The 24,620-nt window shown below is 40.3% G+C and overlaps 1 protein-coding gene across 3 annotated transcripts in view; it reads right to left on the bottom strand.

Annotated features, from left to right (window-relative positions):
- MTMR10 (myotubularin related protein 10) overlaps window positions 1–24,620 on the bottom strand; it is a 66,752-nt gene that overhangs the window by 18,624 nt on the left and 23,508 nt on the right. For all 3 annotated transcript variants that reach the window (XM_073303671.1, XM_073303672.1, XM_073303673.1), the window contains 4 exons: window positions 18,127–18,263; window positions 16,414–16,486; window positions 14,259–14,401; window positions 151–241 (listed from right to left, as the gene is read on the bottom strand). In XM_073303671.1, coding sequence (XP_073159772.1) covers window positions 151–241; window positions 14,259–14,401; window positions 16,414–16,486; window positions 18,127–18,263 — 444 coding nt within the window. The remainder of the gene's footprint in view (window positions 1–150; window positions 242–14,258; window positions 14,402–16,413; window positions 16,487–18,126; window positions 18,264–24,620) is intronic.

The raw sequence follows: 24,620 nt of genomic DNA, 5'->3' as shown, positions 1-24,620 counted from the left end.
GCTCTGGTGCAGTGTTAACTAATTTAAGTGACATTCCAGAGCAAACTTCAAAACACTCTTGCCATTGCTTTTGGCTAAAAGTAGCCAGACCTTCTAATATTAGAACACGTGCACATATTACAGAATAGAAAAAAATATTTAAATGGTTACCTGGATTATGATATTTTTTCCCAACATATTCAAATGCAAAGAGGAGCTGGAGATCTGTCGGCTGGGAATAATGCGCTACTGCAAGGCACACCTAGGAAATCATTTGGTTTTTAGTGTTCAGCGTTATTGAATATAAAAGTACTTTAGTGTAAGAATCAAAACTGTATATAAAAAAAGGAGTTATTACCAGGAATTATGGCACTGTAAGAGTATAACAAAAGACTGTATTAAAAAATGGTCTGATGTAATATTGCCAGATTTGACTTGAGAGAAGGACTTATGATATATTTTGATATTTGGTTAAATTGGCTAATATTTGCTGGAGAAGAGTCATAGCAGTCAAGATAGGTGAACTTTTGACCTTACATAAAGAGTGACTTGAAGTTATAGACTGATTTTACTAATATAATTTCTTAGTGCTTTAATAGGACTTCGTTTTTAGCAGAAAGGTCAGCCAGCTACAGGAGTCCCCGCCAAAATTCTCAGTATATAGACAGCAACATACAGGCAGGGGATGTGAACTACTAAGCTGACGTGTAGGTGTCTATGTACAAACAGGAGGGGAGTAGACAGAGGAAAGAGCACAATGGGGCTCCATTCTTGGTTGGTCCTTAGGCACTACTATAACAATCAAATCAAATCAAGAAGTCTTGCATTTTAGAGCCCAACCCTCACATTATTTCTTGAAACAGCTGCCTCCCATTTTTACCTCTAAGGCCTGCAGGAGTTATGTCAATCCTGCAGCAAAATACATCCCATTCACTGATGCAGGGGACGACAGATGGCTTCAAGACTTTTGGAGTAGAAGTAAAGGGATTATCTAGGAATAAGGAATGGCCAAATTTCCATTATAATACGGGTGCTCTCCTCCCTCTATAGTTACTTCTGCCTTATTTTTCAAAGGGTCTAGCACCCCTAGCTTCCCATCAATTTACAATTTCAACCCCTCTGAAAAAACAAAATATTGTGTTGTTTTGACCAGGCATGAGGATTTACAATTAGTTAGATATATCAGTAAGTCGTGTCTTCTCCATTCCCTGAATGGTCTTGAAAATGCAATGTGAGCCAGACATCAGCCTGATAACTTTGGGTCTTGCCCCTAGAAATGCCGCATCTGACTGGTATTTAGTCAGACAAGGAAACACCTGCTTACCATATAAGAATGCCTGTGAACTCAGCAAGTCCCAACATCTCTGCTAAGAATGATACCGTGATCAGAGTATACCAGGCTGCGTCACTTGCCCTATCCTAAGACGGGCACTGCTTCAGAGCATCAAAACCATAGAACAATTATGTCCCCATCACTGCAGCATAAAAAGTTGTTTCTACAGGATCAGAAATTAATGCAATAGAAGACAGAAGCTCACTCAGTAAAGCTGCACACTATGTAAAAGACAAGGTCAGAATTAGGGCTTGATCCTGCAAACACAACTATTTGTGTTTGCACATGAATAGCACCAATGAACCCAAGAGGAATTCTCACATGAGTGAAGTTAACAGTGTCCTAAGTATTCCAGGAGCAGGCCCTAAATTTCAATTATAATTAAGCTCTGTCGTTCTTTATCTGCAAAATTGGGTACTCACCATAGAAAAACAAATTGTTTCCCTTCTGACCAGAATGGACAGAAGGAAACAGTAAGGGCCAAATCTCAGAAATGGAGCAAAGCCCCCATAAAATTCCAAGCAAGGCTCTTTTCATACCCCAATGCTCCAAGTGGGGCTCATTTTAAAGGCTTTATGTTTGCCCTCTTCCTCCCCTCCAAATAAATGCTCAAAATTTGCTGTTTTACTAAAATATGCCTCCTTCACCTCCAAAGGAAGTATCTGAGGAAAGTGAAGGTCATTTTACTATATTAAATCTACTCCAAAAGTCTAGGTACAGGAAATTCCACTTGTCAAAGTTATTAAAAATCTTACTAGAGATTTATTTATTAAAAACTACTTTGCTGTGCAAGGAGCTGTTGAGACCTGTTACAGAGAGCTTCTTGACATTCAAAGCATTGAAGAATCTTCCTGCCTGGGATCTCTGCTACTGCTGGCCACAGGATAATGGACTGAACATCTTAAAGATGCCTTTGATTTTGCATGTGTATGCAGGATGCCCAGCACTTGTACTGAATGTACACTGAGAAATTTTATCTTATTTGTCTTTTCTTAAGCACATTTATTAATAAGTAAATAGCACTGCATCCAAATGCAATGGGACTAACTAAACCAGAAGTGGGGAACCTATGGCCCCCGGGCCACATCCGGCCTGCTGCTTCATTTCATCCAGCCCGTGGGAAGTCTCCATGCCACGGGCTGGAAGCCCCGAGCCTGTACCTGCAGCCCCTAGGTGCAATCAGAAAATCTCCATGCATGGCCACTGCCTCCCCTGGCGCCAGCTCCGCAGCTCCCATTGGCTGGGAACCACGGCCAATGGGAGCTGTGGGGGCAGCACCGGCAGGCATGGGCAGCACCCCGCAAGCATGGGCGGCGTGCACTGCACAGAGCTGCCTGGCCCTTTCGCCTAGGGCTGGACATGCAGCCACTTCTGGGAGCAGCGCAGAGGCACAGCAGGCAGGGAGCCTGCCTTAGCCCCACTGTGCTGCCGACCAGAAGCCACGTGACGTAAGTGCTGCCCGGCTAGAGCCCACACTCCGAACCTTCTGCCCCAGGTCGGAACCACCTCCCACACCCCAACTTCCTCCCAGACCCCACACCTCCACCCTCACCCCAACCACCTGCCCCAGCCCTGAGCCCCTTCCCACACCCCCTCCCAGAGCCTGCACCCCAGCCCCCTGCCCTGAGCCCCCTCCCGTGCTCCAAACCCCTTGGCCCCATCCCAGAGCCCCCTCCTTCACCTCAAACCCCTCATCCCCTGTCCCACCCCAGAGCCCGCACCCCCAGCTGGAGCCCTCACCCGCTCCCACACCCCAACCCCTGCCCTAGCCTAAATCCCCCTCCCGCACCATGAACCCCTCATTTCTGGCCCCACCCCAGAGCCTAGGGGAAACCCCGAGTCTCTGCGCCGCCCCCCCTCCCCCGGCTCTGTGTGGCGTGAGACTGATTTTTCCTGTGGGTTAATGGTTCCTGATAGAAAAAAGGTTCCCCATCCCTGATCTAAACATTAAGATAGGGAGCTAGATTTTGAGAGGCAAAAGTACTTTTTATAAAGAGATACCTTTTTAATTATTTGTGTATTCAAAGTTGTATCAAATTACATATGAAAAGTAATACAATGGGCCAGATTTTCACAGGTACTGGGTGCACTCATATTACTGAATATTGTACTGATATTACTACACTGAAGTTATAGGTGCTCACCATTTCTGATTTTCAGCCTTGAAGATTGTAAGCAAAAGCTCACGTATGAGAAATGGAACCTAGCTATATACAGTGTGCCTCTTTATATGCCAAACACGCCATAAAATACAGTATCGCCACTTGGACTTGTCAAAAATTATTTTGTTAAAGGCTTTATAATGAGTAAAGTCTTAAACCTATATTAAGACTTACACTAAGCAGTCCTATTCAGTAGCAAAGAGACATCAACAAGTTAATGTAATTTTAAGGGTGAAGATCATAAGTCTGACTATTAGTTCATGTTGCTCAGTTTGGGTTACATTACAGGATGGTGACCCAAATACACAGAATTACAACTGCAGGGATCACACTAGAAAAATCATACCCCACCCTATTGGGTACTCTTTTGTACTTCATTAACTGTTGCCTATTCCTCTTTATTTTGCTACATTTTAACCCCCATACAGCATAGATAGGTACATTTAGGGCACTATTTAAAAACAAACAAACAAACAAACATTCTTTGCTTCCAAGGCATTGAGAAAGTTCTCTCATGTTTTGTTTCACTTGTTATGGGGAGAATTTTCTTATAGTTATACACATGAAAACAAGATTGCCGGGACAGGCCATTAAGGGATTAATACAACTGATGGCACGATGCCTCAGAAAAGTCAGAGAGTACATTCAGGCTTAACTCCGTATGGGGATTACTACAGTATTTCTAGTCCTAAGTATAAAAGGAACTTAAGAGTGGCTATATTTTCATTTTGATTTGACTTTTGATGAGAACATTCTCTATTTGTAGAACCAACTTTTAATGGCTGCATACTAACTGCAAACTATTTTTTGCATACTATAAATGTCACAAAAATCCAAATACAGTCTTAAAGGAACAGTTCCCTATACCTCTTCTCCTATACTACTGTTTTCAGTTCAACAATGAAACTACAGCACAAAACAGGTTGGGTCTGATGTCATTCCAGTTTAAGTAGTCACTGGAAAATTACTTAGCATGGGGCTTTGAAACTGTTTACTTAATTAAGCAGATTCTTGTTTGGGTTTTTTGTTTGTTTCTTTGTTTTTTTACAGGTGGAGGAGGAGGGTTGGTCCATTTCTTTAAAAGTGCTTAAACTCTAGGTGAAACACTGGGTTCATTACAATACTGATTGTATACTCCATTTAGAAAACTATTTCAGCTATTTCACAGGGTTCCCAGGGTAGGAAAGGGCCATTAGCCATCACAAAAAATGGATAACTCCATTTGAATTGCTAGAAGTCATGCATGTGAAATCTCGATATACTTTATGTTTTATCATACAAATCTTAGCTGAAAATCAACATGACTGGCAAAGTAAGTATTCATTTTACTATCAGACTTCTATACTTCAGAAAAAGCTTCTTATACTGTTGCTATTTCCAGCTATGTAATTTCTGTAACATAATGAGCACCTTCTTTTGTCTATTAAAAGGATCACTTTAATCAATCTATTGCACTAAAACAAGAACAGAGGTCTGCAAATGTACAGATGCTGGGCTTAATTCTCTAATTTATTAATCAGTTTTACACTTGTGTAACTCCACTGAACTCAGTGGAGTTACTCCTAATACGCATTTCTGGGAGGAGAGTCAAAGCCCCCTAGGTGTAGTAGTTTGATCAAGATTGGAGAGTTGAATTGCAAGCAAAGAAAAGGATATAATTTCAAATCAGAAAATTGAAAAGAGCTAATTTTAAAATCAAATATTTGAAACCTGGCTCCTTCTCCATTTGCCTGACAAGTCTTGAGTTCAGGATTTTGTGATATCACAACTACCTGAAACAGCGCCTTCCAGCATTATTTTAGGTGGCAGTGACCTTCACTGCGACAGGGAAATACTAGACTTTGAACCTGAGAAATAAGTGGAAGAGGGGCACCTTTTCAAAATCTTCATTTCAACATAGAATCACAGAAAGAGTAGGAAATGATTTAGGTCACATACATGGTGCAGCTCTCTGTAAGGCTATGTACTGCATTTTTTCTAGTGCTTTGTCTAGTTCGGTTTTAACATATGAACAAATGTTCTTGTAATTTTTTAGTTGAAAACAAAAGCAATTATTTAAGATCCCAAATCACTATGAACACATATGTAAACAATCTTTAAAAATCACCTTTAATTTCCCTCTGGAACACACACAAAACCTAAGAAAACTGAAATATTTATTAAAATTGGATAAGATTTAATTAGGTTTTCATATACCATGAAGCAAACAACTGGAACACATAAGATAGTAACTGCCAATTCAGGCCCTGATTCTGCATTGTGATCTGAACAGGCTGACTGTTGCATCAATAGAGTCCCTCCAATGAAGTGAATAAAGTACCTCCCAGACGCAGTAGTCCACCTGTGCTGATCATAGTATAGAGTCATGGCCTCTCTTTCTTCCAGATGAATGCTAACATTTTGTTCTGCTACAATCTTCACTTGGAATTTTAGACCAGTGAAATTAACACAGCCTATCAAACAACAATTTATTTGCTAACAAGAACTAAAGCCCTATTTGTGTTCTATCCATATAGTAGCTTTATTGCCTGGGACTTTAAAGACAAGCAAATTCCATAGTCCTCAGCAGAATGCAGTCAGAAGCTGAAAGCTCAAACTGAAGACAAACATGTTTTACAGGAAGTGTTCTTGTACCAAACTGATAAACGTTCAGCATTTTTCCCAACTGCAATTGTGCAAAACCAAAGATATTCAGAACCATCATTTAAAAAACAGGAGAACAGTTTTCACTTACAGGAGATATTGTTAATTAAAAAGTAAAAATAATGGACTTAATTACCCCTATCAGTGCTCACTGTTGCAAATTACATCTCCCTGTACCAGCAGTGCCCCAAGAGCAATTCCACGTCTTGGAAACACAGGTGATGTTTGCACTGCAATCACAGGTGAAAGTAAGCCGGTCCGGTCCAGTCCGGCGTACTGGCAAGAGCCAGTACACCGTGCTGGACCAGACCGGCTTCCCCAGGCTGGTGCTTAAAAGGCCCCAGGGCTCCCAGCCGCAGCCCTGGGGCCTTTAAATCTTGATTTAAAGGGCCTGGCCCCGCCTCTTCCAGTTGAGGCCACGCCCCCTGCTCAGGACTCCAGAGTATGGTAAGTCCTTTAAGTTACTTTCACCCCTGACTGCAACCCTCCTCACCACATGTAACAAGGACTGAATCAAGTTCCATAATATAGTTTATTCATACTCCATATTTGCAAATCCTCTTTTGGCACAATGAAAAAATAACCCTCTTGACCCCCACCCAACACACAGGCTACATCTACACTAACAGCTAGGGGTGTGATTCCAGCTCACGTAGATGTACTCGTGTTAGCTCTCATGTGAGCTAGCACGGTAACAATAACAAGGTAGCCAAGGTAGCACTGACAATGACAGCAAGTTCTAGAAGCAATGAGCTCATCCAGGGGTTGGGACGTATTTGAACTCAGGATGGCTAGCACAGTGTTGTCACTGCCCATGCTACTGCAGCTGTGCTACTATTTTTAGTGTGCTAGTTCAGATGAGAGCTAACACACGTGTGTCTACGTGACTGGGAATCACACCCCTAGCTCTTAGTGTTGTAGCCTCAGGCAACTGTCCACAGCTCTTATGCCATGCTCAGTACAATTTCAAATGCTAAGAAAGTTTTCTACCACTTTGTAGTAATTCATAGGATATGTCTACACTGCAATAAGACACCCACATGGGTTCCTGGGGCTCAGGGCTATAAAATTGCAGTGCAAATAGTGGGCTTGGGCTGGAACGTGGGCTCTTGGACCCTACGAGGAGATGTCTACACCGCAATTTTATAGCCCTGCAGCTTGAGCCCCAGTCAGCAGACACAGTTACATCTGTTTTATTGCAGTGTAGATATACCCATAAAAGCCAATTAAATGCAGCAGCTATTTGATTTGTGTGTAACAATACAGATAGTGTAGATAATAGGTAAGAGTATAACTATTTCTACACACTGAAGATTAAGTTGCGATTTTTTCTCATTTCAGAATCTTTGTTTATGCAAGCATGTTACATTATTGAATTGCACAGTATTTTCTACTAGGCCCTAAGAGAAACACTAAAATAGAGATTTTATTTTTTTTTAATTTACTTAACTGAGTTTCATTTTGAGAAATCACTCCAGGAGCCCATGTCTCCAAAGACTCTAAAGACATACATGCCTTGGAGATCCCAACAAAGATCATACCTTTTGTATTCCTGAACCTGACAGATAACTAATTTTGTGATTTGTGCAACAAACAATTAGAGTGTGCTCAGTCACCTTTTGTGTGAGCCAGTGATACAGGCCCACTGACTAGGATTGTCTGATGTACATCAGGTACTCCTAGGGGAATTCTGCACCACCACGCAATGCAAAATTTTGCAGAAATGAATGCTGTGCACGCAGAATTTCCTTTCCCCCACAGAAATGGCCTGCGGTGCTGCTGACCACCACTAGTGGTTGCTGGACCCGGCGGAGCCCAACTCACGCATAGAAGACACTGCTGGGGGGAGTGGGAGGGAGCTAGATAGTTTCTGACAGCTGCCGTTCCCAGCATGCCCTGAGGGAAGGACAGGGCGGTGCACAGGAAACTCTGTGCAAGCCTGGGACTGAGCATCAGGCTGTTTCTCCTTCTGGATCCCTGGGGCTGTAGGGCGTGAGTGTCTGGGCGGGCAGGGGCCCCATGGCTGGGCTCTGGCAGGGGAGGGGGTGTGGGAATCTGGGCCAGGGAGGCCTAGAGCTGGGCTTTGGGTGGGAGGGGTTGTGAGTGCCTGGCTTCCAGCTGCGGTCCGGTAGGGGAAGGGGGCAGAGAAACAGGAAGTTGGTTGTCATAGGGGTTTCTTTAACTCTACTCCTGGGGGAATTTTTGAGAGTGTCTATATTGTTACAGACATACTTGCTGATAGGTATTTTGAAATAAACTACCAAAATAATTGAAACTGGCGTGATTATGTAGTGTTATTTTGACAAATAAAATTTGCAGAATTTTAGTATATTATGTGTAGAATTTTTATTTTGTCACAGAATTTTTATTTTTTGGCACAGAATGCTCCCAGGAATAATCAGGAGAAGCTACAACAAGCAGCAGAGGATAAAACTGAGGCAGTAAAATAAAAAAGCTGTTTAAAGGCATTTCAAATGAAAAATAAAGAACTGAAAGACAGGATAATGCTGGGGCCTGAGAGGTTAAGAAATGTTGGGTCTCTGCAATACTGTCACTGTGTACAAAAGGTGACAACTAAAAACAAAAAAGAAGTGTCTCATCTCCCCTCCCCTGTTACCCCTAAAAATATTTATGACTTGTGGGGGAAGAGCTGGTTTTGATTGGACAGGAATAAGGATTTGGCCTGGATTACTTTTTCTCCTTTTCCCTGTATAATTATGTGTCTGTGTATATAATGAAAGAAAAGGAGTACGTGGCTCACGAAAGCTTATGCTCAAATAAACTGGTTAGTCTCTAAGGTGCCACTAGTACTCCTTTTCTTTCTGCGAATACAGACTAACACGGTTGCTACTCTGAAACCTGTGTATATAGTATAGATCTCATATACCTCACACATTTTAAAAAAGCTTCTCAGAGGAATGGAGATGTGGGTGTTGGAGACTGGAAAGACCAAGAAATTGCAGATATATTTAGGCAGTAGGACACTACAGGGCATGTGCCACTCTTTTGTACTGCCAAGTCCCACTGTTGCACTGTCAGGCAACATACCAAAGGCAAAATCTTGCAGCCACCAAAGTGATAATATCCCAGAATGACGCATCCCTGGTCAGTCTCATTTGACAGTTCTGAAATTGGTCCATAGTATCATTTAATAACCGTTCAATATTGTTGCACCAAATACTTACGAATTAAAATTAAGTGATATATTATAGTTAAACCTGTGCAATCGGTACAATAGCAAACATTTTAAATTGTAGTTTATATAGCCAGCTGCTATAATGGCGAGATAGCAGTCCTTTTTAATTATTACCACATTTAATCGTAACTGAAATTAAATTAAAATTCTTGCTTTTCATTAAACTGTGAAACTAGCCATTACTTCTCTTTTCAAGTTTCCTGGCTTAAGCCTTCCCCCAACCCTCTTACTCCTACTTCCCCTTCCTCCCACACCCATCTGGTTTCTCTTCTTTTGGAGGCTTCTCAGCTTTAATTTGAGGGCAAAACAGCTGAATCAAATTGTAAAATAATGATGGGTCTGGAGATTTCCCCCAGGATTCACTAGCCCAACCTTGTATCTATATTCTTCTGGATATCATGCCCCTTCAAATGGACATGTAACTTAAGAGTGCAAGGGAGCATTTAAGAAATACATTGGCTGCTGTTTCATAGTTAAGACTGAAGCTAGCTTCTTATTATAATCCTGATTTTCAAACCCCTTCCTAATAATGTCCTCCAAAATAAATTAATCCTCCTGAAATTTCAAACATTCTGGCATCCTCAGGTAAAAGTTTTCTGAGCAGTTTAGGTATGGGGTGTTTGTGGCGAAAATCAGAAAAAATGAGCTTTTAAAGTTGTATCATTATCATTAACACAGCATATTTGTTTATGGACACAGTCAAATAATCAACTATATGTTCCCTATATTGGCTACAAACTTATTATTTTTCCATTGTAGACACAGATCAGTACTATTAGTTCCTGAATGTCTCATACCTGCTGGAATATTAACAAATCGCTTTGCTACTAGAGCCTATTCTTCCTCCTCCTCCCCCGCAAATATCCCCTAAGCTCACTCTCCTTAGGGACAGACCACATTCTTTGGGCCCAAGCCTTCAAACACTGACACACACAACCTGACTCAGAGAAACAGTCCAATTCATTTCAAGGGACCACTCACATGACTCAAATTACTCTTTTTTACAGGTTTTTACAGTATCAGGCCTCCAGACACCAAATATGTGAAAAGGTTAAGAGGAATTCAAAGCTCGTTTTTAAAATAATTTTATTCAAGTTTTTCTAAATACCTGCTTTTAAAAGTAAGTCACAGTCTCAGTTTGCAGAGTACAACACTTAAGTTGGCCTAGTTTCCAGCAGTGAATACGTTCTTTGATGTTTACTGTGTTTAGATATCTCAAAGTCTTCTACAGACACAGTGAAAAGGTAAGTGTCTTTGTTTTGCTTCAACAGTGACTTCATTCATAACACAGAGGAACACTGTCCTAAGGGGATCATGCTCAGATCATGCTCACTCTGGGAGCCCAAGGGGAATTCCTCTGCTCTGACTTGCACAGCCAAGTTCAGTTATGCAAATTTTCCAAATTAAATGTCATGTTGGGGATCTGATTTATAAATCATTAAAGTTCAGTCATTACAACTGCTTCATTGGTAGGCTTCTGATTTTAAATGGAGGCTGCCTCAGACAATGAAACAGAATCTGTAACAATGGGTCAGGGTCAGTTCTACTATTTGACTTTTTTTCCCAATTATTTTAAACTGTCAAGAGAGGGGAAAAAATGTTATCTGGGACGACCTTTTTCTGTTATAAATCTCTCACATTTGTCTTCAGTTGAATTAGTCTGGCCAATTCACAGTTCATGACACAACTGCTGAACTTTACGGTCTCATTACCCAATATTGGAAACAGGCATCCTTTAAATTAAGCTGTCCAATCAACAAGCCCTTGGAAGAATTTATAAATATACAATTCCATGCAGCTCATAGTTTTCATGAATAGTTCATAACCTAGCACAAGAAGCGGCACACAAATTAATTAGGCAAAAAATGATATAGCAGACACATACATATTTTGATTTTTCCCAGGGGAAAAGTTGGGATTTCTCTAGAACTTTATGTAGTGTAAAATACACTATGCCACCTTTGAGCCAAAGAAAATTCTATTCTTTTTCCCAATAGAATTCAACAAGGCCCTGATTTTTAAAGATGTGGCCCTCTTTGCACCCACAAATTGTAGGCAGAATTGTAGACATAATTTTGTATCCACAATTAACGTTGCATGGACAGTGCACAAGTAATATTAAAGGAGTACTCAAAATCGTAGGTGTAAAAAGGCTGGCTAGGCCACCCTCACAAAGATTCACCAACAGACAAAATAATGTCTTACTCACTGCTGAAAAAAAGAAGCAGAGGCCAGAAAAAAAGCATGCCACAACACAGATCTGAAAGATGTAAGCTGAACACCTGGAGACAGAAGCATTTGATCCAAGATATCATAGGTTCCTTCTTCTCTGATTATGCTACATCCTAAAATAATCTAATTAAACAAAATCCTGACTGGACCAAAACTTCAGTTACATATGTAAAGTGTTCTCATCATTCTGCATTAGCCAGAAAGTTGATTTTTTTGTCATTTTGCCCTCCAGTGAGGCAAAGGTGCTTCTAAATGTATTTTGGTCTTCAAAATTATGTAGGAGCTCAGCATTCACATAATTAAAAAGTTAAGATTTTCAGTAACTGTTTATTTTGTTAGTGCCAACTAACTAGGCATATAAAAGTGGTGATGCCAGATAGAATATCCTGCTTGTACAAGTTACATTTATTTTCCTGGTTAAAAAAGAAAGGTGCAGAGAGCCAGAAAAGAATTCAATGGGAAAGGAAGGAAAGTCTACATCATCAGTATTGGAAGGAAATGTCAACAGTCTAGGTTGCTTGTTTGATGAGTACAAACCAGTTTGCAGGTCAGGAAATTCCCTTTTATTTAAACACTGAAAATAGGAATGCAGCTAATAAACTATCTAATCTGTTTTGGATCTAGGATTTTATAGTTTTTACATTCCCCCCTGAAGGAATCAGACTCCTTTTCTACATCAGTCTTCCCAGAATTTAAAAAGCCCAGCACCAATATATCAGGAAGTGCCAATGAATGGTCTTGTTGTTCAGGCTTTATTGAACTCCAAACATTCACTTGGAATTTTTGACAAATTTGGAACACCAAGCATTTGCCAGAAAATACTTGTCCAGATTCCAGGAGGTATATTTAAATTTCAGCATTCTAACCTTTCGGTAACTTTAGGTTTCAAATTTCCAGTACATACTTGGAAGTACCTAACATTTTCCATTTTCAGCTGTAAAACAATCTCTACAGCGGGATATGTAGCTCAAATATATCATTTGACTGCAGCCTTGGAAGTTTTAAACCAACCTTTAAAATACTGGCTCCCTAAGTCTGCAGTCAGTTTTTAAAGTAGAACAGATTTGATTTCACTAATGCACTGAAAGAGTATTACAAGGGGGGTAGAAATTACACAACAGTAAGCACACAATGCAAGTGCACACTGGAAAACATTTGCACAAATTTCCAGTTTGCGCATGCACATGACTAACAACATACACATTTAGCTATGTGCACGCACAATAGGAGATTTTTGAGTTCACATCTGGAAAGGAACATATAAAGCAGATGTATAAATACACATCTAGGTGAGGCCTAAAAACTAGGCTTTAAGTTTTGATGATGCAGGAGACTGGTAATTGGCCTTTCACCTTTGGGTCACGGGTCTGAATTTGACCTCTCACAATGGCAAAAACAATTAATATCCAAAAGTTGTTTGCATATTTAAAGGAGTTCCATTTTCTAGGGAACAGGTATCCACATCAAAGCACATCACTATTATAATTAGCACACTTGATGACAGCCTCAGTAGAAAGAATGAATGGGAATGGAGACTAAACTACTCACCCTCCACTGAGGGTTTTCCAGAACAAAGTTGGTGTATACTGGGAAAATAAACACTTCCTGTACTGCACCTCAAGTGAACATACTTCAGACGTGTGACGGGGCAAGCCCAGATGGCTATGGAAAAGTAGTGGGAGATAGATATATTAGCTCCAGGCTAAACAAATCCCTGGTATCAGGATAAGTGAAATGGCAGCTGCACCAGGTCAATTAAGACACCTGGGGCCAATTAAGAACTTTCCAGAAGGCAGGGAGAAGGCTAGGTTGATTGGGACACCTGAAGCCAATCAGGGGCTGGCTGAAACTAGTTAAAAGCCTCCCAGTTAGTCAGGTGGGGGTGCATGTCAGGAGCTGTGGGAGGAAGTTGCGCTGTTGGAGAGACTGAGTAGTACACACCATATCAGGCACAAGGAAGGAGGCCCTGAGGTAAGGGTGAAGTGGAGCTTGGGGAAGTAGCCCAGGGAATTGCACATGTCATATTTCTAAAAGATCAGCTAACATAGCTGATACTATTAGGGTCCCTGGGCTGGAGCCTGGAGTAGAGGGTGGGCCTGGGCTCCCCCCGCCCTTTGCCCCCTGATTAATCACGGAGACTGGAAGACAATAGAGACGGTGTAAGGAAAGATAACTTCTCACCTCCCTCGCTGGCTTATGATGAAAATGGCTCAGACTGTGGCCCTTCTCTCTAGAGAGAGAAGGGTTATGTGGAGGGTCACAGTGAGCCTCTGAGGCTAGCGAAATCCACCAGGAAACGTGGGACTCATGGAGGCAAGGACAGAGCTTTGTCACAAAACACTAGCTCCTTTAATCTAGAACCATTCAAATATCTACATATGTATTTTCTTGATGTATTAGTGAAAATACACTATATAACATCTTCTGTTACATCTATGTTTAGGCATATTTACCTCATCTGTACTAGAAAAGATTCACATTTCATCCTGAGATGATTTTCTGTAACCAAATTATCTTAAAACACTATTATAGATATAAACCTGCATTTTATAAAGACTAAAAGGTAGTTTTTAATTGGTGAGACTGAATTAGTCTTCTTTAATCTCTATCAAGAGCTTAAAAAACCATGAGAAATTGCATAATACCAGAGATGGCACTGCAGGAACTCCAACACAATAAGGAATTTTAAGGAAAAACTGCATGTTTTTAATACCTTTTTTGCACTTTCAGGACCCGCTTCATCAAAGCGAAATCTGACAATACGGAAATCTTTGCAATAAATAATTAATTCTGTTGGATTAAATTTAAGTTTCTGGTTGGGACCAAGGACCTTCTGTTTCCTCTTTGTGTCATTAACTAAAACAAAAAAACAAACATTGTTAAAGATCAAGAATAGAGTATACACTTAAAGAAAAATACTGTTAGTTACATTCAGATGACACCAGTAAGACTGTAAAAACTAATATTGTTTGAGTAGAACAGATGCAGCTCCTTGTGAGTCAAATTATGATCAAATGTCTAGCTCTCCAAACAAAACTGACTTATAGCTGTTGTCCTCATTTTCCCTATCACCAAATGACCATTGGTGATGGATAATTATATTCCACGAACAAGGGATTTCACATACAGCACCTCTTAGCAACCCATCTTGCCTCCCATGTTGTTCAGCATGAGTCCTCTCCTGACAAGGTCATTTCTTAATGATTGACTAATGAAGCATCATTACTAGGATGATATACAATTTGATCTCTGCCTATTAAAACCTGCTTGCTCAGTATGTCACTTTTTAAGGCATTTCACTAATAAAATCCTGACTTCAGTGTAAACACACTGATACTAATCTGTCCAAAATTTTGGAAGGGAAATACTGCACCCCTTCTAAACCCACCACAACTTAATTCAGTTAAAAAGGAAAGTGGACAACACAACTCTGCGGATGCCCCTTGGGATAGAAATAGGGTCAAGTAGCTCACCTCTTCACTCCATCCTAATACTATCCACTGTTAGGCTACGGAGGATTAGGAATCTATGCCAACCATTGCAAATTTCTCCCAGAGATGACCTCTGTTAATGGAATCAAAAGCCAATTTCAAATTGACAGAGACCACCTATTATTTTACTTCCTTGGGACAAATGAGTAACGGCAAAACAATCAATCATGGAGCAGCCATTCCTGAAAGTGGCTTGCTCCCATGCAAACTCTCCATGCAATCCACTAATCTCCAATATCTGGGATAGATTTTTAAAACCATCGGAGAGATTAATTGCTCAGTAATTCCCAGGATAATTTGTCACCTTTTCTATATAGTGAAAAAATAACACCAGTGAACCAACCTGCAAGAAAATATCCTCTATTATTTATATGAATAATACCAATTAATATTATAAATATAATATTTATATTAATTGCTAATACCAAGGCCCACCAAACGATACAGTCTTTATAAACGTCTGCAGAGAGAATATCCTCATCAGGAGCTTTGTTATGGAGGTGTTGGTTTATCAAAATTCTATCTTACCCAGTGGAGAGAGGGGACCATTACAGAAAGAGACATCAGGCAAGGTCCAATGAGATAGGAGTATCAGTATAATGCTGCTCATCCTGTAATTTTGACAATCTTAATAACTATTATGGGAGCTTATGCAGGTCCAAAAGCTGGTTCTCCAAAACTGGATAAAAGTTTCTCTCTAATTTTAAACTTAACTAATAGATTCCACTTAATCTGCTTTAAAAATTTATATCTTCAAAATAAGGAATAAAACACACTTGGGCCATAGTTTCTGGCAGAAGACAGAAATTCACCTGCAGGATGCTGATTAATGTCCTGTTTAAAAGCCACTATAAAGTTAGAGAAACAAGATCACCTTAAAATCAGAACTGCAATATAATGTATTTTGTTGTGTATGGCCCAATTGGCTTGGTGGTGGGAGTACCATCTATAAATAATTGTAATTCTGAAAATCATTGGTTATCTTTTTTCAATTTAAAATCTTAAGGTAGAAGAGATGTTCAATTATATGCAAAACAGTTATAAATTAAATGGAAAACCAACAGTTATTAAAAAGGCACTGTTTCTTGAACAATTATGAATTCAGAATTGTAATCTCACATACTTTAAAAAGCACATGGAAACCAAATTTAATGCAAGTCTTGCAAAATTTCTCATTTGAATTTTATCCAGTCTTTAGATTGCTTTTCTGACTTGTACCTAAATTTAAATTAATTTGTAACTTCATAGAAAGACTAATGAAATTCAACCTTACCTGTGCACGATTGTGCCTTAATACAGAAAGCAGCTAATAATTTTAACTGTAACATACAACTCATCTTTTAAGCTTTTCACCATACTTAAATGACTTTTCCATACCTGTGACAACTTGTTCAATGCATGTTAGCGGCACATCATGTTCACCAAGGAGGAGGTTTTTATAATGGAATTTCTGGAACAGAGACAAACTCATGATAAATAACAGGAGCTTTACAGCAGTATTGTTTTTACAACACAATTTAGAGAAAACACTGACAGATATTTCTCAAATAAAAACAATGTGGATTCTATATAAAAAAAGTTAAACAGACAATATTTACTTGGAGTTTTCTAGCCTAGTCATGAATCATTTCAGCATCAAACTGACTGCAATTTAAGATGAAAAACCATTACTGCAACTATGAAAAGAAAAATGCATGTCACCTTCCATGAGCAAAGTCAAAGCTTCCTTTTTATAACACCAGATGTAACAAAATAGATTAAGTGTGGAGGATTGCTCCTCAGAGCAGCTACAGACTCCAGGTTGAAAACTTCAGAAACAGTACACTGAGCCCAAAACATAATTATATATGCTGCAATTAGCCATCTGCTACTATTGTCACATACTATTTTACAATGGTAGGAGCTACAAAGAGTATAAGCATGCAAAGGAGTGTAATTTTTATAGTTTACAAATTTAGTTTAAACTCAGACCACTTGAAGAGAGCAGAGAAATATTATCAGATCACTTCAATCTAAAATACTGTATTGTGCGTTTTTGTAGGAAAGAATGAGAAAAATGACCGCAGAAGAAGAGAGAGGCAAAAAATGCATTTGATAAGGAAACATAATGCTAATTTAACAAATTAATTTAAAAGTAATATGCCTTTGGAGCCTTATATATTACTGGTCTCCAAAACTAAGACACTGAATATCATGGAATAGAATTATATTAAACTTTAAGGCTGTTACAGCTATGATTTCCATGCCACAAAATATGAATACAATAAATTTGCTTTGTCATAAAAGCCATGGCCTTTGTCACCCCACTAGTCACTACTGAGCAAGACTCCTTCATGTATTTTCACTAATGTAGTTAAATACACGTCCAGTCAGGCAACTGAGTACTTTAAAAAAAGTTGTAAATGATTACGAAATTTTTATTGAAAAAAAAGTATAAATAACTCAGTTTCAACAACCTTTATTGTATTAAAAATATTCTTTGCCAAGGTATTTACAAATTAAACTAAGGTTATGACTTTTGCATGTTTTGCCATGCCCTTTCCCTTTTCTGTTGTTATGAACAACCAGCCTTAATTGTTATATATTGCTGCCTCTATACTAAATATGATCATTTCACTAGTATCTTGTCCTCTCCCTTACTGACTTCAATAGGAGTTGGGCACATATTAAAGACTTTGCTGAATTGGTGCTTATATCTACATAAAGGAATCTTGGAATTCTCAGAATTCAGTAAGGTGTTCCATTATATTTTCCAACGAATAGTAAAGTGTTTGGCTTTTTAACAGCACTTCCCAAAACACCCTCCTGCAAACAGTAGCTCGCTGTACTTCCATCAACTGCTTTGATACCATAAGTTCAAATGACATGGAAAATAATACTCTGATGTCAAAAACTTACGATCTGTAGATACAATAGGACAAATTAAGGATTGGCATACCAATAATTCAGGATGGATATTTGAACTTCCTTTGTTTTATAAAATGAGGCTAGACCTCTCAATTACTTGAGGAATTTATTGTGGTTTAACCGAATCTATTTTATTAATCCTATTCATCATGAATCATGATGTATCAATTGAGAGAAACAAACCTGAAGTGGCATGGGATCATCCGTAATAAATGAAATCTTGAAGTTACTGCAAACCAATTTCCCCCAGAGATCATACTGACTTGTATCTGTTGCAATACATTTTCTCACAAAATTGACTTCATTTACCACAATTTCACCTAAAACAAAACCAAAAAAAAAAAAAAAGAGTAAGCTATTTAAATCTCTTTAAAGATAGAAACATTGCAAGTTGGTGATTTCAAGTAAGGTGTTCCCCTTAACCTTTATTTTCAAATGGTAGGTCAGAAAGCATACTAACTTGGATTTTAACATGAAAGCTGATCAGTGGAAACCAGAACTGTGACCTTTTCATTGAACCACCACTTATAATAGTACAGAAAGAAAGAGAATTAGGAAATAATTAAAAAAACAAAACAAAACCACACTCCTGAGTCATGAGTCTACAGGTCCATGAAAATTGTGATATGCCACCACTGAAGTGTTTTTGTTTTAAAGCAATGACAGCTTAAAATGGAAAATGATTAAGAATAATTTGTTTAAAAAGCCTCAGCTAAAATGTATGGTATGTATTATATGTCAGTATGTTTCTAAAACCTGTACTGTTTAAATTATATTACAGTTCTTTTGTGAACCTGCAGGATCCCAAATTTCAGAATCAATCATCAGAAAGCCAACTTGATTATCAACCAAATCCTCATTTGCACATCTAATTATCTCTGATTAGTACTTGGATATTTAGACTAATATTCAGAGTAAATCCATGAAAGATGACACACGAGTTGTAAAAAATACACTCAAAAATATCACTCTCCTTTTCAGAGCTTCTACTGACCGGCTGATTCATGAGACTAAAATGTTCCTTTGGTAAAAGAGGCTACTTAAAATGCATATATTTAAATTCATTCAGGATTCTTCCCAGATAGAAGTCTCTCAAGTACAAAGAATAGTCTAGGAGAAACTATGCTTTAAACAAGAGGAACACACAGATGCCAATCATATTGAAAGCTATATTCAAAAAGCCTTCATAGCTCCCCTCCGATAATTCTACCTATTAGTATCTGGAATTGAAGTTCCTGGAAGCTAAATTACAGCCTACATACATCCGATGAAGTGAGCTGTAGCTCACGAAAGCTTATGCTCAAATAAATTTGTTAGTCTCTAAGGTGCCACAAGTACTCCTTTTCTTTTAGCCTACGTACAGCTTCCCCCATTTTCCTTCACGATGTGCAATCTGTTATTTTCTGAATCTCCACATATAAACAAAGTTCTCTTCCATATCAAAGGAGCCACTTGTATTGTTATAACACTTCTGTTGTCGGCTGCCACAGGTAACAAGAGCATGCATATGGAAATTTAAGTTTATAACAGTTTAAATATTTTCAGTTATTAAAATATTAAATAGTACATACGACTGATTGACTAGTGATGAAGACTAACTTGCTCATCTAGGGCTTAATTCTGCAAGGTTATCTCCAATTGCCAGACCTGACGGGGACCTGATGGTGCTCAGCACCTTGGGCTCTGGGTGCCCAAAAGACTTTACCACAATATACTTAATAGATTACAGTTAAATGGCAGCAGAAATCATTTACAGATTCAGACATGCCAAGAAACCTTATTGGGTCACCCACAGTCCAGCTCCCTGGTCAGCACATTTTCCAATATTCTTCCCAATGTACTTATCACTTGGGAACATTATAACATTTCAGTGCTTCCAATAAACTATTCCACAAGCTAATACATCTTACTGTCAAGATGTTTTTCCTGATATACCATCAACATAATCCCCAAATTGTATACTTTATATTTTCTTGTAAAGTACCACCAAATACCACATTAAAATTCCTTTCCACCGTTAGTGCTAACAACCTTCGTATACTTTACGCGATGTTCCCTGCCAAACCCCCTGCCTGTATTAGTCTCTTAACCAAACATTTTTGGGTCTTTCCTCATAAGTGAAACCTTCCAGGGCCTTTATAATTTAGTTGCTCTTCTCTGAAGCTATCCAATGTACCAGTATTTCCCGAACAATGTGGTGCCCAGAACCAAATACACTATTTCCCTTAATACTCAAAGAAACATATTCAGAATGGCTGATTAATACATGCTAAAAATTTTCATGTATGGTATTCCTTTACTGTTCTGTCAACTGGATTTTATTTTTTTAAACAGTGTTCATTCCTTACAGTTGTTCAGGCTTCAGTTTTATAATTTTCTTGTTATACGACTTTGTAAATGTGTCTTTTTATGAAGCAGTTCAATAAGCTGAGAGTCAGCTTATTGTTTCGCTCTTTTATTAATGGACCTTTTTATCGTCATTAGTGCCCCCATGCATTTGTAAAACACCTCTCATTTTACTAATGAGAACCAACCAACATTTGGGATATGCCCACTAGGTAATCTTCATCATATCTAGTCCTCGTTGCTTCCTCCCTCCTCACATTTGTGCAGAGACATTTTAATATTCATCTATTTCAGAAAATTCTTTCTTCTGCCTTACTTTTTATGATGGAAGTACATGTCAGACCTTTTGACAGCAGTGAAAGCTCCCCAAACCCTCAAATACCCCCTCCCGCAATTTAAAACCCACTTCGAGTCAAATGAGTTTTGACCTAGGAGTTTGGTTATCTAGCTATTCAAAATACTCAGTATGCAAAGGCTCAGGGCTCAGTATGCTGTCAACCATTTTTTAAAAAGTATTTTTAAGTTGTGCGTTTTTTTTTTAAAATCAATGTGAAAGCTTGCAGTGCAGTTAACCTTTAACAGATGGAGTTTTCAAGGGCCTTAGTGCAAGTCTATATTTTTTAATAGTGGGATCCTAAACCTTTACCCTGGAGTTTCATATTAAGACACTTAACCTTTAACACTTGTTATTCAGTGGCTATATTAAATAATATGAAGAAGGATGCAAAGCATCGAAAACTCCATAAAATAGAGGAAACTAGCTAAATAAAGGGAAAAAATTTATCGGTCTAATACCAGGAAACATTTTGCTTTAGCCAAATCCACATCTTAAGAGATGCTTTTTCTATGTCAGTGTATACGATTAAGCTATTCAGAGCTATTATGCTGCACATTTTTACAATGTAGCTGCTTCTTTTTCCAGTAAACAGTCACAAGCTGTTCCAGACACGGAAAAGCAGTCAACACTTTCATGTGACTTGAACAGTCAAAAAGTTATCCCAGGAAACAAGAGAGCAGTCTGTATAAACCCTGACAGGAAACTAGAACAAATTACAGGGTTACCACCCATTATATATGAAGTGTATTCAAGTAATAAAAATCTACCCAAATTCATGATTCACAAAGATACTACAAGAGCCCAAAGCTTATTAGTTATTAATCTCTACATTTGAACACATACAATTTTAGAGAATTACAGATTTCTAAGATTCTGGTAAACATTCAAAAAGAAGCGCATATGTTATTGAACTTGACTTCACAGCATCTTGGATGCAACATAAAGCTACTGCTTAAGGGGACCCATGAGAACTTATTTAAGTGACCCATTGTGTTATTACATCACCATCTCCTACATCCCATAACAGTCAAAATCAGAGACTAATAATCAACAAATAAAATCTTATTCAAGCGATACATTTCATGCCGATAATATTTAATTTTTTAGGTAAAGCCAAAGATTGTTCTCTTAACTGTATAGCTGGCAGACATGGACATGCTATGTCTTCCTATCATAAAACTGTTAGATATCTTGATTAGAGCTACATAAACAAAATGTAGCTTGTTAGATAAATGAAAAAGCAATACTGTACTCAACAAGTCACAAATATTCTATTCCATTTTTCCCTCCTCATACAAAAAAAAATATTAAGCAGTGCAGAGATAGGATTTATGGCATGTACCTTGCCTTCATATTTTTTCTTGTAAGGTGATCACTTATCGGCGAGACCATAGTTGATTATAGGTAAGGGTAAGATTTTGTCACAGTTATTTTTAGTAAAAGTTATGGACATGTCACGGGCACTAAACAAAAATTCATGGAAGCCTGCATCCAGTCTGGGGAGGAGGTGTGGGGGTGCGAGAGGGGCTGACTGCCGCCACTGGAGATGACAGCTGCATGGCTGAAGCCGAAGAAGTCAGGGAGGGCTGTTAAAATCACAGAATCCGTGACCTAATCACATCCTCACTTATCGGTAATGCTGAAATCAGCTTTGCCTCTCAAGGGGAAATCGATGAGCCTCCTAAGCGTAGTGGTTGGATGGGGAGATGATCTCTGATATGGAAAACAGAGGAAGATTGCAGTTATTCATAATAGCTGCCATCCCAGCCATCTCCTGGGAACCTAGAATCCACCATGACGCTACTCGGCCTTCACCGTCCTGATCATGCGAAATATCTTGACCAGAGGCCAGAGAGATGGACCCAGATAATACTGCCACAGGCTCTAGCTAAATCCCAAATACCACCTGGGATATTAGACTGTCAGTGACCCTGTCCCACCCTCTTCATGTGTTCTCCTTCCTCACATTATTTCTTCTTTTCTATCTCTCTCCTTTTGCCTTTTACCGAAGGAGCGTCTGGTCAGGCTGGCCAAAAATGCATATTTTGCAACACTGCTGTGAGCCTGTGACCAAAGAGACAGATTATAGCAATGCCCTGAAAAGCCCAATGTTGGTACAAGTTTGCCTGGTCTCAGTGTGGCTAATAAAACTGTGTCATGTCTGAATTTTTCCGGCAGTTTAAGATGGCACGTGAGAGTTAACACCAGACAGAAGCCACATTTTATATCTTGTTTTCCCTCGCCTTTTTTTTTGTCTTATTTTGTTTTTTAGGAAACAGAACTGGACTTTAAAACAATAGCAATAACCGCTCAAATTTCAACTACTCCCCACCCCCGAAAAGGACAATTATTACCATCTAAGCAACTGTCACACAGGGATTTTTCCTTCTAGAAACTCTCCAGCAAAAGGAAAAGGGAACAAGGGACGTTAAAATGAAAGCCTTACTTAATACTTTATATTTCAAATGCCTGAACTATTTTTCCTTGTCTGTATCTTTATTAAAAGGTTACAAAGATTTTTAATGGCGTGTTCGCCATGGTTAAGGTTCACCGAGGCCGGCAGCAGGCTGAGTGGGGCCTGCAAGTGGCCGGCAGCCAGAACCCAAGACCGGCAGCGGGCTGAGCGGGGCTGGCGGCTGGGACCCCAGACCAGCAGTGGGCTGAGCGGCTCAGCCTGCTGCCAGTCTGGGATCCTGGTCCTGCCCACATAGAGTGGGTACCTACCTTCTCACTGGTTCTAGTCCATTCTCTTCCTCTCTCTCTGCACTGAGCACAGGGTGAAGGATCAGGCTGGGGGTTGGGGTGTAGGGTCTGGCCAGGAGCTAGAATGAGGGAGGGGGCTCAGGATTGAGGCAGGAGGTTTGGGTGTGGAGTGCTTACCAGGGCAGCTCCCATTTGGTGCGAGGGGTGCAGGTGGGAATGTGGAGGGGTGGGGTGCAGGAGCTCCCGTTTGGTGCTCAGGGTGGTGGTGGAAATGTGTGGGGTGCAAGAGTCAGGGCATGGGGTGGGGGGGGCTGGGTATGTGGGGGGGGGTTCTGGAGCCAGGGCTGGGGTCATGGGGGAGTGCAGGGGTCAGGGCAAGAGGCTGGGGTGTGTGAGGGTGCATGGGTCAGGGCAGAGGTCTGAGAGTGTGTGAGGGGGCTCCAGGGGTCAGGGCAGAGGGCTGGGGTCATGGGGAGTGCAGGGGTCAGGGCAGAGGGCTAGGAGTGTGTGAGGGGGGTGCAGGGGTCAGGGCAGAGGGCTAGGAGTGTGTGAGGGGGGTGCAGGGGTCAGGGGGCTGGGGTGTGTGTGGGGGGCTGCAGGGGTCAGGGCAGGGAGCTAGGGTCATGGGGTGCTCCCAGGCCCCTGCACAGAGCGGCTCACGGCAGGGGGCTGGAGGGGATATGCCAATTCCACCCCCCTTCCCCAAGACCCCATCCCCACCTCTTCTCCGCCTCCTCCCCAGAGCAGCAAGTGCGCTGCAGTTCCACTTCTCCCCCTCCCCCGCCAGGGCCATCAGCTGACGGGAGGCAGGGAGGGAAAGGAGGCAGGTCAGGAACCCCGCACGCTAGGGGAAGAGGCGGCGGAGGGGGGAGCTCACCTGCCCTGCAGCAGCAGCCGGCAGGACCAAGCTTCTTCACCCTGCCCCCGCGGGGGAAGGCGGAGAAGAGCGGGTCGGGGCAGGCAGGATTTTTAATGGCACACTGCTGCCTACCGGGGTCCTGGCCTGGGTTCAACAGCGGGCTGAGCGGGGCCAGCGGCTGGGACCCGGCAGGCAGCAGCATGCCATTAAAAATCGGCTCGCGTGCCGTCTTTGGCACACGTGCCATAGGTTGCCGACCCCTGGTCTACTACCTAGCTGAGAAGGAGAACTAATAATGGAGGACATCAAGAAAACTGAGGTGTTTAATGCCCGTTTTCCTTCAGTCTTCAATAAAAAGGTTAACTGTGGCCAGAGGCTTAACAACGAGGGGGGAAAGAAACACAAGCCAGAACAGGGAAAGGACAGGTTTAA

This window comes from Lepidochelys kempii, chromosome 10 (genome assembly GCF_965140265.1).
Source record: "Lepidochelys kempii isolate rLepKem1 chromosome 10, rLepKem1.hap2, whole genome shotgun sequence".
Lineage (NCBI taxonomy): Eukaryota > Metazoa > Chordata > Testudines > Cheloniidae > Lepidochelys > Lepidochelys kempii.
Note: the sequence above shows the minus strand (reverse complement) of the source record. Positions and strands in the feature narration are given on the sequence as shown.